Source organism: Apis florea, unplaced genomic scaffold (genome assembly GCF_048593485.1).
Source record: "Apis florea isolate Af1SG1 unplaced genomic scaffold, ASM4859348v1 contig_3081_pilon, whole genome shotgun sequence".
NCBI lineage: Eukaryota > Metazoa > Arthropoda > Insecta > Hymenoptera > Apidae > Apis > Apis florea.
The window spans coordinates 379,742-393,135 of record NW_028256703.1 but is presented as its reverse complement, the minus strand read 5'-3'; the positions used below and the strand labels follow the sequence as shown (position 1 = coordinate 393,135).

Here is a 13,394-nt window from a genome sequence, read left to right as displayed (position 1 = left end):
GATGACGTCACTGTTTAAAGGTCTGTCGTACTCTTCTGGCGCTATTCAGTACTGTTTTATTTCTGTTTAGGTAGACCGGTAGAAAGAAAGAGAAAGACAAATCACGAGATTCGAGAGGGAAAGAGGAGATATGCGAACATCGAAAAGAAAAATAGATCGAAATCCCTTGATTTTTTCACTCGATTGCGGCCAATTATAAAATCATGCAAGGCGAGAATATGGTAAAAGACTATCGTCTCTTGGAAACAGGAAGGGGTTGGTTGTTTATTTTACCATTAAGTGAAATTTCGCGTGATCGATAAAAGTCACTAAAAATGACTGCATACAAAAATTAGGCGCAATAATATTTTTATACTGTAAATTATCTCTGCTATTAAATTATACGACTTCCATAAAATCCGATAAATTAATTAGATATCATAACTCAATGTTGAAAAAAAAAAATTAAACAAGTTTCATCAAGGATTATCTACTAAGCTATATAGCCTGAAAATAACCGCAATTATTTTTAATATAAAAGAATAAAATTTTTAAAGTAAATGCTTCTCCAAAGAAAGTCGTTTTACGTGTGTATTTAAATTGAATATTATTTTATTTCGAATAATTTTTTTTTTTTTTTTTTAATTGAATACAAAAAACTGATTAATTCAATTTTTCCAGGTCCAGATGCTAGAATGGCATTCAAAAGATCTCAACGAATCGAAGCACAAGTCGTGGAAGCTATCCGCAGATTACAAGCCATACAAGGATCAACTCCCCAAGAAATTAGTAATTACATTGCTCAAGAATATAATATTCCTGGTTCTGAAATCAGGCCACATGTCCAACTTGCCCTCAAGAGAGGCGTAACTTATGGAATTCTTCAACGTTTAAAGGGGTAAACGTGTAACAAAATTTTGAAAAATTTTCAATAGGATTTCTTCTAGCTTCTCATACTTTTCTTCAATCAAGAGAGAATAATTTCTTTGAAAAAAAAAATACATATATATATAAAAAAATATATATATAATTAACGTAGTGCAAGTTTTTCTTTCGTTTTCGTAAAAATTGAAGTTTTATAATATATTATTGTATTATTAAATAATATTCAAGATATTACGATAGATTTTAATTCGTTATATAGTTAACAAGTAAAATTCTTATTAATTGTACTATCATACATGAAATGAAATTTTCATTCATTGAATTGTTTTGAATAAAATTTTCACTTATCTCTTCAATAATTCATTATACAATAATGTAAATCTTTTACGACACGGCATTTTTATCTCTATTCAATAATTCAATGTACAATGACGCGAATAGATTTTTTTCCAATATTACGAAAAACTAGTTGTTAATACTAAAAACTAATTACTAAATTTGAAAAATTAGCAGTTCGTAATCTCATAGGAAAAGATAAAATAAAAAAAAAAAATAAAAAAGATAAAATAATATATTGAATTATATAAAACGGTCAAGAAATTCACTAGATACCTAGGGATTACTAGGGATCTCAAATTACTTTTTCATTATAACTCATCACGAGATCTCGATGACATTAAAGAAGAAAATTTAAGAATAGATTCGTTGAATATGTATTTTCGTTTTTTAGAGGATGCTACACGTACAATCCAGACTTCCTCAACGGTCAATGCATAAGTGGTGGAGACGCAACGGTCGAGATTCCTTGTAAAGGAAGAAGAAGAAGACGAGGACGTTCAAGAAGAAGAGGACGAAGACGTAGAACTGGAAGATCTCGCCGTAGATCTCGTCGTAGAAAAATCTCGCGAAGAAGAAGATCTTCCTCGAGGCGTAGACGACGTGGAAGGAGGAGAAGAAGGGAAGAATTTCCGAAGGAAATCGATGGGCTGGACTTGACCAAACAACCGACGAAAAGCAGCAGCCTCTTAACGAAAGACAGTCCACAAAGCAACCATTCGATCTCTGAAAATTCTGAAGGAAAGCAAGAATAACCCTCCAACAAGATATCCATTCTCTCTCCATTTTACGATCGATTCAAGGTGCAAAGATTGACTCAAGAAGAAGAATATAGATGCAAGTATAAAATGCATATACAATATTTGCTTGAATCCATTTAAATGCATTTCCCTGTTTAAACACTTTTTTATTGGAATATGAAATTTTATTTTCTTATAGAATATTAAATATGTAAAAACGTATGTTTATAACATACTCCTTGAAAACTTGCATAATATTACACATTAATGTGATCTTTGATGACATTAAATTTCTTTTTACAGTATAATGAAAATATTTTGAATTCATCGACGGAGAAGACGAATTAAATAGAAATTCTAAGAAGATGAAATATCGATCATGCATACAAATTTTGATAAATATACTTTATTTTGTAATTTTTTTTTTTTTCTTCCTAATCTTTTCACACATACAAATTGAAAATTGATTTTTTAGTTCTCAATCTATCTTTTGAAGAATAATAGGGTATAAATTTTTAAGATTTTAAGATACATAGAATCAAATATTATTTAAGTATAAATAATATTAAAAAATTTTCATTCTAAAAATTATCGTGTATCAAATTGAAAATAAATTTCCATGTTTTTATACAAGAAACATTATACTTTGAAAAATAAAAAAAATCCAATAACTATCTTTTCTCAAAATTTCATTTTATAAACCATAGTGATATAAAAAGTTAAATAAATTATCAAAATTTTTATTTTATCAAATATAATAGCTTTTTATACGTACGTATCTATATATGAACGTAGGAATGGAGTCATTTAAATTAAAAAATCCTGATAACAATTGATAATAATTGAAATAATAAAATGTTCAATGTTTTTACGTATAAATTATTAATATATGCGAAAAAATAAAAAAAAAAAAAAAAAAAAAAAAAAGAACAAATAGAAAACGCCAACAATATTAAAAGCAGTGGCCGTCTCTCAGCAATGACGGCCCTGCTCACGGCCTTGTTGTCTAATGATAGTCTTGCTAATGATGCGTTCGCACACGCACACGTATAGTGGTAACGAGAGACTATTTTACCTACCAGTCCTCTATGGTTGGGCATCGTTCAAGCCAGAAACATTTAACAATAAGTAAATATATGTATACACAATGTGTATATTTGACTATCGAATAATTTACACCGGCCAACATCAGTCTTTGTTTCTTCAAAAAGTTTCTGTCTTATTTATTTTGGAGAGAGTTCAAATCGCAATCATTCAACATTAAAAGTTTACTGCAATTTTTTGTTAAAATATTTCACGATGATAATGATACTAATTAAAAATTATTTGAATTGCAGATCACTCGATTTTAAGTAAAAATTAAAAGTGGAAAGTGAAAATTAATAGTCTGTAACACACGAAGTTCTTCTACGTTTGAATAGAAAGAAAAAAAAAAAAGAAAAATAACTTTCTTAGATTCTTCGTTAAAAAAAAAAAATAAATGGAGTGGATCTGGTGATCAATTTTAATCCGTTCAGTCAATAATTATTAAATTTAATTATTTCATAATTGATTTCCTAAACCGATTACTAATCACTTGACTAAATAACAGGTTACCTAGAGACAAAAAAAGTCCTTCAAGTTGATTGAGTATGAATACATTGAATTTAAAGCATCGCGAGATATGTAAGATATTTATTTTTTAAATTGATACGGCAAAGAATAAAGAAAAAATGAAAAATAAATAAAGGATCTTAGTCTTCATGAACCTTTATAACTAAGAAACAATACGTCTCTAAAGACCGGAGGAGAAAAACTTGGTAAGTCACGTTTTCTAATTTTTACAAGAAAGTAGTTTTAAAATTGGACTTTATTTCCTTGTATATTTTCTTTTTTTCAGTTGTGACCCCCTTTTACAATGTTCAATAAAATGATGTTCAACGTATTCAATACGCTATGTTCAGTAATAACTCACGCCATTGTCTCAACTAACGAGAGAATCATCTTTGACAATATTAAAATAACATAACAAATAAAGTAATAATATAATATTGAAATAAAAATTGGCAGCACCACTCCCTCGAAAAATACAACTCGCAACTCTCTCTTACAGATCACGACTTCGATTTCAAAATCAATAAAAATGGGCTTATTTAGTTTTTTTTTTTTTTTTTTTTTGCCTATGGTTTTCAATTTTCAATAGAAATCGATCGAGCAGAAACCGATGGATGAACATAAATTCCACTATCGTAAGAATGGTAGCGAGCGTTACACGACGCATGAATAAACGAATAATCATACGTATACACCGATAACAGTATCTCGAATAAAATCGTCAGTCGCATAATTACTCGAGAGGCACAGCCAAGATAAAGCGGCTTGTTAAGAAACGTAACGAGCAGGTAACGTTAGACCCGGTGCACGCTATTGTGAGACGAACCGTGATTTACGATCGTGTAAGAGCATTCGGATAACTTCACCACGAGGAAACACGACCCTATCTCCTTTGCAGTCGATACCTTAGTTCGGATATACAAGAATATGCAGGATATTTCCGTAGCCAGATTAGGAAGGGTTTAAGCCTCTAAATACATATATAGATATACGGAAAAGTTGACAATAATAAACTTCATAAAGTCGTCGCGGTTAAAATTATTGTGTATTTCGTTGCTGAAACGTCACCATGGAAATATGTCCTCTTGTTTCCTTCGACTCCAATCTAAAGCGATTTTATGAATGATTTACGATTTCAATATTTTAAATTCAAAATTGTGAACAGTTCGGGATTTGTGAATGACTTTCGGCATTGTCTTCGTGTCTCTCTTGACGCTATTAATGTCGTCATTGTAATATTCCTTTGGCTTTTGCACACAAAATACTACTATTTTATTTTAAAATAATATTAGAAATAACTTGATAATAATTTTAGAAGTTGTTTTTGAATAATTTATAATTTCGATATTTCAAATTCAAAATTGTTACGTCATTAATTGTGTCGAAATATTATCCCCTTTTTACAACAATTTTAGAACAATGTTGTTGAAGATTGAATTTAATAAATAGGAAGAACGATCCAATTTTTTTTTTTTTTTTTATCAAAGCTTCCTTGGAAATTAATGATAAAAATTGTCAATTTCAAAAAGATTTATAGATATTTTTGAAATAATTTCAAAATCAAGGAAATGATGAATTAAATCCTCTCTACTTTTGCATAAAATTGCAAATTATACTTTAATCTCAACAAAATTTTATGAAAGAATATGATTTGGTTTTTTTCAATAATTGCAAAGACAAAAAATCTAAAACCAAACCAATTTGATTTGGTTTGTTAGTTCTAGCGTTAAAGAGTTAAGAGAGTTAATCAGATTCATCCAGAGCCTTTCTTTATTACTTCTTTCTATTTTTCTCTCAAGTAACACTTTCAAAGTTGTTTTATAGTACCGGTCGTTTCACTACCACTTTGGTCACTTTCTCCAAAATCGATCCCACTATTTAACTGCTGTAAACGTGCTTGAGAATATCCTTCCGGTTCTCACAACTTTTGCACAATAGAAGGTTTTAAGAATAAGATAGAACGATACATAAAAAGATGCGAGTGCAAGATTAAAACGTTATTGCATTACGAAATAAACTAATAAAGAATAATTTTTTTTTTTTACAGAAATTAGATAAAATGATTCAAATTTTATAAATAAATTAATTAATAAAATATCGTTCAATATATTTCAAAAAAATAATTCTTCAAAATATATTCGTCAAATTAATTACAAAGTTTATATATCTTGCGATTAATCAATTAAATCAATCGACATCGAATCATCTAGAATAATTCACTGCAAAATTTCGCCCTAAAGATATCCAATCAAAAAAAAGAAAGAAAAAAAGAAAGGAAAAGAAAGAAGAAAAATTAAAAAAAGAAACTTACTTCGCATAAACCAAAAAGAACGAGATTAAAAAAAAAAAATTGTCGAGACGTTGGAGCGCAATTTATCTGCGATTGTTCCCGCGAAAAATCGGTAGTGGAGTACGATGACTTCGAATAGGAAACAAATCCGATGGATAGCGCGGGTTTCGATTCTGTCCAACTCGGCGGGAATAATATTCGATTTGGAATCGGGCCAGCGGTAAAAAGCAGATTTCGAGTATGCGGATCGATGATATTTCACCTGCATATTCGCGTTACCATGCGAAATACGCGAGGGCACGTGGTGTGCTTCGGTTCGCCCGTCACGTGTTCGCTCTATGCGTAACTCATCCAATATTTCTAATTTCCGCGTGTGTTACGTTTAAGGTCCAGAGAAATCGGCGTGCAAAACTCGTGAGTCCACGCTTGTCTATCTATAGTACCGGCCGTATTCTGTCGCGTGATGCAACTTTATAAGCACGAGGTCCTTCGAAATAGTTCGGATAGCGCGGCGGAACAGTAACAGAAGCAAACATCATCCCTCTTTTCCAAACTTCGTATAACGAATTTTTCGAAATATCTACAATATGATAAGATTATCGGTAGCATAGAATAGAAGAAATGTTTGAGATAGATATAATTTTTCGATAAATATTTCATGTTTAAAGGAATAGAGTTTCTCGAGTATTTTATAACATATCTTGAGGCTTAAAAAATGGTAACTAAGATATTTTGACTAAGAAGAAGGAAATAATTAATCAAATTAATTTAATTGCAATTAATAATTAAGTTAATTATTATGTGAATTTTTCAGACGTGGAAAAATGAAGAGAAAAACAAGATTGAGAAAATTGTTGTATTAAAAGATATTGTAAGATGAACGAACGAAATAACGATAACAAAAAATTAAAAAAATTAATACATACGTACCTATTTTGTACCATTGGATCCCTTATTTAACTTTACGAACGATTGTATAACTGAAGTAAAAACTTCAATAAGTGTCCCGGACTTTTTTCTTTCAGATTTTTTGAAAGAACACTAAAAAAAAAGAAACAGACTTAAATGTAAATGCATCGAATTTGATGCGGGCGAAAAGTCGAGAGAGAGAGAAAAAAAAAAAAAAAAAAAAAAAGATTGAAAATCCAAAAGATTCTGCAACTTTATGCCGCATCCGCAACAACCTTGACGTGGAAGCCTTATTTTACATCGAGACACACGATGTAAAGGCTTCGTGACACCGTACACTTGTATGATTCGTTCAATTACATTAACTGTCTGTTTAAACCATGACACACAAAAATAGGAAACCGAAACGTATAGAAATCAAACAGAGAAGTTTGAACAATGACAGAATACTCTTTGCTCCAATGGAAATACCGATCAAACGCTTGAAAATTCTATAAGAAAAATTACTTCGTTTAATGCCTGGACAAATACAACTTATACGAGGAATCAAATGTAAATATTTATTCATTTTTTATTTAATTGAAATGCAAAACAGAAAATGATTATGCTTCATCTATTCCCATTATTTATTTCTTTAACACTGGAAATAAATTAAAAGTTTTTATATGTTATTTTATACATATAATAGTGGTATGATTTATAATAGATTAAGTGTGGTAATATTAAATAACATCTATCACAGTATTTCAATGAAATACTCGTTTCAAAATATCATTTGTTATATTGTATATTGGTATTAAAAAATATATTTGAAATATTATCTTTCTATTTAATTACTATACTATTTCGAAGAAAAAATTAATTTACAAAATGAATGAAGGAAACAGAAAAAAAAAAAAAAAAATATTTATTCTTCATTTCAAAATATATTTTCAGAAATAAAAGAGATAGAGAAATAAATATATTTGATGATGAAAGATTTCGTTTCTCTGAAGCTACTCATCTCGATCAAGATCTACGGATCCTTACACGGCCTCGTTTTTAGTTTTAAATCACACACGAGCGTCTCTAAATTACTGTCACCATTATCTTATCGTGCAGTCCCTTTTACAGAATCGTAAATACTAGTTGCACAGCGTACGAGAGGAACGGCCACGTGCCCCGACGTGTCGTCGCTGTAAATTATTCAAAACCGGCACAATAATGAGTAAGCAACTTATGAGTAGATAAGCCTCGCCTTGCCACTTATTACCATACCTCGACGATGCTAACAAGTAGCGAGCAAACCTTGCTTCGAGAAACTCAATTTTTTTCCTTTTCCCAATACTTTACCACACTTTACATCTACCATAATTCCTTCACTTACGAATAAACCAGTGTATATTTACTTTTTAAAAACACTTATTTTGTGCAACATGTAAGTAAATATTATATTTTTTCAATCATTTTTTTTTTTTTTTCACTCCTTCAATTCCGAGTCTGAAAGCAATATTTAAATTGAATTTCTATATTTGAGTCGTCTTGTATTTTTATTAGCGATTTTAATTGAATAATACTGTTTCCATACATTTTATCAATTGATATTCCCATAAGATTTTAAAAATCCGCGATAAAAATATAAGGAATAGAAAAAAAATTGTGACTTGGTTAGAGTTGTTCAAGATGATTTCAAGGTCAAATAAATGGCAGCACAATCTCCGTGTCTCTCGCAATAATAAATTTTATCTATAAATATTTTTCCAAATTTTTTTCTCAATTAATATTTAATTTTTTAAGTAGCTTCTTTTTTTAGATTTCTATAATATTCTAAATTATTATATCGATAACATAAATATATATATCTATGTTTTAGGAAAAAATCTTTTTCTATTTCTATTTCTCCAGTCATCATCAAATATCTACAAGATATCTACAATATCTATATTTCCATCAATCTAATCTAACGCATTAAGAAAATCCTAATTAATTTATCAAATAATCATCAACCATCCATTAATCTCATTATAAAGCACAAGCATAATCGCTCTTCAAAAAGGTTCAACCCAATTCTAATCCAATAACGTGTGAAAAGAAAGTTGCACATCCATATACGCTTCGAGACGGACCTTGCTCCAACACCGACCAAGGTTCTGATCGATAAAACGGAAGCAACGGGACGTACACGAGACCAAAGGAGCACCGCCAAGGGCGCGGAAGACTCGGGGACCGATCAGGGATCAGGATAGATGAAGATATCCGGAGGATGGTGTTTCGCGTCGCGACGAGGTCAGAGAGAAGCGAAGAAAGAGAAGGCTGGGCTTGTCGTTTCGCCGCAAACCCGAAAATATCCATGTTGGCCGGTATGTTGAAACCTGGCATAAGCTTTGGCCGGTTGCCAGAAGAGCGGTACTCGGTTGGAGGCCACGCCAGGCCAGAGGCGAGCGGCCTCGTCGCTTCGAACGTCCGTCCGTTAGGCCTCCTCGCGAAAAAAGGAGAGGGGAGGAAAAAAAAAAGTGAGGAGGAGAAAAAATAACGAGAAGACCCATAGGCTGTGCCTCGTGTACCGTGGAGCAACGTAGAAATGACGTTTCTTCAGTAGAATGAGTTCAGGCCACAAAGCTGATAGTTGACTCTCGGGCTTATCACCGAATTACCCTTCGGTCACTTTTAATCATTCGTTGACCTTTCCTTTTTTTTTTTTTTTTTAACTGGACATCTCTGGTTAACTGGGTTTAGTTACTCTTTCTTTCGGGCAAACGTGATAAGACGGAACATTAGGAAAACTACGTATGCTTCGATATTCTCGTGATAATTTTATTATGATATTTTTCTTAGATTTTTTTTTATCGATTTTTGTAGGTTTTTATAGGTTTTTGTTTTTTTTTACGTTGAAAAAGAAGAATGAAGAAATTTTGTGGAAATTTTTTAAATTTAATTGGTTTATTTTTATATTTTTTGACGGAATATTTATTTGATTTAGTACAAATTATTGCTGAAATTATTTTCTTCCATTCGTTTCTTATGAATTTTTATCAAATATTAAGTATAAGATACAAGTATTTGATATTATCTCAAAAAATTTATAATGATAAAAATGATCTATCGAGTAAAAAAAAAAATAGATGTGTCTAATTAATAATTTAGAAATTTGATTCTATAAATATAAATTTAGTTTGTTTAAATCATTTTTTTTTTATGAATTTTTTAATCATTTGTGAATATTAAAATTTCAAATAGGAAGTTTACATTTCAAATATGATATTGATCTTCAATTAAAAATATTTGATATCCTAAAATACGCTAAATCACACATTTGGTTATTATATCAATTGTGAATAACAGCAATATTATTCACAAACAGCTTAATAAATGTCTAAAGATTACCATAAACTCTTTAAATAAGGAATTAAAGTATCTTACATTAATGGATTTCCTTCATTCGATACGTATAAATAGTGAAACATCAAAGTATGATTATTTTAAAGGTATTATCAATTAATTCTAAAACGAGTGGCATGCTTGTTATAGTGGAACACGTGATGAGTTCGATTCCACCCACGGCTACTCTTTTCAGATACCCGTAAATTCGCAATTTATTTCTATTTCTGCAATGACAAATGTCAGTCCTTGAGCGAAGCTATGACGTAACGCTTTATCTCAGTGTCAATCTTGAAATTAATGTTCAACTACATCGCGTGAAAGTGTCGTACACGATAATTACGACCGGTAAACTGCTTGGTCATTAAATATGCACCAAAAAATGCCTCTCCCGTGCAATTTAATAGCCACGATAAATCTTATTTATATCTAAGTAATCGTTTTTAAGTATAATTTTCTCATACAGATTTTCGTATTATCTTAATATGAATAATAATTTGAATAACATAATGAATAACAAAAAAATTTCTTTTTTAAAAAAATATTAAGTTTTTTCTAAAAAATATATATATTTGTATTTATATGTTTATATATAGTGAATAAAATTATAAGAACGCCATCTTATCAAATTTATAAAACACGGATCAAAGATAAGTTAAATGCGATAACTATAATACAAACGATAATCATAAAAGCAATCGACGGATAGTCTGAAATTTTTAAACGAGTTTATGATGAAGCGCCATAACAGAGAAACTTGAGTATGAAAATATTGATAACGATAATAGATTTTCTTTTCTGTATGTTTTATTATCTTAAAAACCTATTTCGTTTGCGTCTTACAATATCATAACATAATATCGACAAAAAAAAAATAAACATAAATTGATAATTATTGAAATGCATAAGTTTAAAGGTAAATTAAATTTTATACAAAAATAGTGAATCTTTATTTGAATTAAAAATTTTAATTCAAACAAAATAAAATATCATTGAAAATATAAATATTCAAAACGTATATATAGATCGATAAATTAATTTTAAAATAATAACGATATAATAATTATAAACTATTTATAATCATTTTTACAATCACTCACTTTAATCGTTTGATGTCACCTTACAATAAAACCTATTTCATCGCGAACAGCGTATGAAATTGGTTACAAAATTGAATGGGAAGTAAGCCATTACGTTGAGTCAGGGAACTGTCCTTAATTTACCGGTTCTATGTTTCGAATTATTGATACAACGTTGTTAAGATAATTAACTTCTATAAGATTTTCATGCTTTCACTTTCTTTTCTACATAGCGACAACAAATAGATTTTAGTCTATTTTCTTTTTTTTTTTTTTTTTTCTTTTCTGTCGTTACCAATAGACAAAACTTGAACGAGTGCCGCGATTGCGCAAAGCACAATTACCTGAGCTGGACTCGAACCTTATTCCACAGATAATGCAGCTCGACAAGAAATTCAAATTATTCGCTTCTTGAAATATACTTTGTCTAATTTACATTTTACACGTCATACGATATAATTGATATGCAAATTAATATAATAAAAAAGTACTGACGTTTCAAGAAAAAAAGATGATAAATTTAGAATAATGTTTAAGTTAATTATTAAATCAATTTAACAACTAAACAATTATCAAAGTTTGATACAATATAATTTCACTTATAAAGCTGACATAAAATTATAAATGTCAATAAGATACTATTATGGCAAACTAAATAAATACTACGCAACTAATATTTTATTTCATTCTCCCTCCTCTAATATTATTCCCCCACTATTCTTTTCATAAACTTGAAAGAACACGCATTTTTAAAAGCTCAAAACAATAGAAAATGAAATATTAAACATTAATATCAATAAATTGAAACATGGTTTAAGAAGAAAACGATCATATAAATAATTGATTTTTGATAAATATAAATTGATAATTTTAATATAAAAATGTCAATTATCATTCGAATTTACCACATGGCATTAAAAACGTACATTCCATGGTCAAATCCGAAAGGTTAGTAAATCACTTCGTAAAATAGTCGTATTGAGCCGAACTAAACCGAGCATATAGATTGAGCAAGTGAAAGTGAGGTTAGGTTAGTAGCATCACGTGGTGCACCACGGGGTCCAAACGAGGTTAATCGAGAGACCAAGAACCGAGCGCCGGCGCAACCAATGAACATCAAATGTGTACTTACTATTCTATATTTCTTTTTTTTACAGCCAATTATAACGAAATTTTTTTAAAAGAACTTTTGTTTTTCACATTTTTTAATATATTATTGAGTATCAATGAATAAAAACAAAAAATAAATAAAAGTAAAGAGTTTAAATATTACAATGAAGTAGTAGTAGTAGTATTCATATTCAGAAAGAATATCTATGACAAAGTGATTCGTCAATGGAATCAAGGAAAAAAACATGTTTGTTCATATTCGTTCGATCGCCGCTAGTCAGCGCTGAAGTAGTATTTGCGCGAATTTCGAAGAAAAGAAAAAATGCGCGTTCTAACAAGCGAAAGAGTTAGGGGGAGGAGGGGAGATTATCAAGCCTGTATAGTAAGATATTCTAAAAGAAATTTATATCTTACAAATTAGATAGGATCATAATAATACTTACCAATCAATGGAAAAATACTAGGTTGATCGAGCAGCGACTTGAGACTGTTTTCAACAAGAGTGGGAGAAGAACGATCCTTGTCACTCATTTCACGCACTGCGCCACGAAGCCGCACGTTCTGAAGGTACACACGCACACACAATCCGTTCGTATACGGAACACCGCACGAAAGAACGAACGACAGATATAGATAGACTTTCTACGTGTATACACGCGAACTAAAAGTGTGTACGCAGAGCAGAAACAGCACACATACGAATGTAACAAAGTAATAACAACGAGCACGCAGGCAACGAGAACGATGTGCCTCCCGTGGGACACAATTAAATGACGTTCTTCCAGACCGGCAGAGAGAAAAGGCGCCCGCACCCAAACCTCTCACCTCGTCACGCTGTTTCTACTATCACCCGAGACGGTCGCGGCCCGTTCGAACACTCTGGCCACGTTAAAATAAACGCGGAGCGCTACCCAGTGCACGGTGTTCTTGAAAATCAATCTAAAAGTGGATCGGTTAGTGGCGCAATCTCCTGGCTACCCTCTGGACCGACTCGCGAACAAGTGAACGACGCCTGCCGTTCTGATAACGAACACTGTCTGTACTTCTGCCTTATCGCGATGCGCGCGCATTCATCTACCCTCCCCCTCCCCCTTCTTTATAACATGGTTTCTTGGC

At 30.8% G+C, this 13,394-nt stretch overlaps 2 protein-coding genes and 2 long non-coding RNA genes across 8 annotated transcripts in view; 3 read left to right on the top strand and 1 right to left on the bottom strand.

Annotated features, from left to right (window-relative positions):
• The window catches only part of LOC100870405 (PAR-domain protein 1), a 95,413-nt gene extending 82,137 nt beyond the window's left edge, over positions 1-13,276 (bottom strand). For all 3 annotated transcript variants that reach the window (XM_086908689.1, XM_086908693.1, XM_086908694.1), the window contains exon 1: positions 12,722-13,276. The gene's annotated coding sequence lies outside the window, so the exon portion shown is untranslated. The remainder of the gene's footprint in view (positions 1-12,721) is intronic.
• On the top strand, positions 195-2,614 carry LOC100866238 (uncharacterized). 3 transcript variants are annotated; one of them, XM_086908697.1, is made up of 4 exons: positions 195-255; positions 661-877; positions 1,595-2,037; positions 2,244-2,614. In XM_086908697.1, exons 1-3 carry the CDS (start codon positions 204-206, stop codon positions 1,953-1,955), a joined length of 630 nt encoding a protein of 209 aa, XP_086764823.1. In that variant the 5' UTR covers positions 195-203; the 3' UTR covers positions 1,956-2,037; positions 2,244-2,614. The 3 variants fall into 3 exon arrangements, with proteins under 3 accessions (XP_086764823.1, XP_086764821.1, XP_086764822.1); XM_086908695.1 differs by lacking the exon at positions 195-255 and adding an exon at positions 458-566; XM_086908696.1 differs by lacking the exon at positions 195-255 and adding an exon at positions 458-566 and having other exon boundaries at positions 1,595-2,041.
• Positions 4,117-7,552, top strand: LOC147657493 (uncharacterized). The gene is made up of 3 exons (XR_015292229.1): positions 4,117-4,321; positions 6,211-6,541; positions 6,638-7,552. It is a non-coding gene; the product is annotated as an uncharacterized LOC147657493 (long non-coding RNA).
• Positions 7,693-11,842, top strand: LOC116415136 (uncharacterized). The gene is made up of 2 exons (XR_004225702.2): positions 7,693-8,149; positions 8,804-11,842. It is a non-coding gene; the product is annotated as an uncharacterized LOC116415136 (long non-coding RNA).
• Positions 13,277-13,394: the final 118 nt, after the last annotated feature.

Bases quoted from the DNA above. Each gene is read 5' to 3' on its own strand.
- LOC100866238 (XM_086908697.1), top strand. From the start codon at position 204: ATGCAAGGCGAGAATATGGTAAAAGACTATCGTCTCTTGGAAACAGGA. The intron at 256-660 runs GTTGGTTGTTTA...CAATTTTTCCAG, and splicing joins TCTCTTGGAAACAGGAAGGG to GTCCAGATGCTAGAATGGCA. The intron at 878-1,594 runs GTAAACGTGTAA...TTCGTTTTTTAG, and splicing joins ATTCTTCAACGTTTAAAGGG to AGGATGCTACACGTACAATC.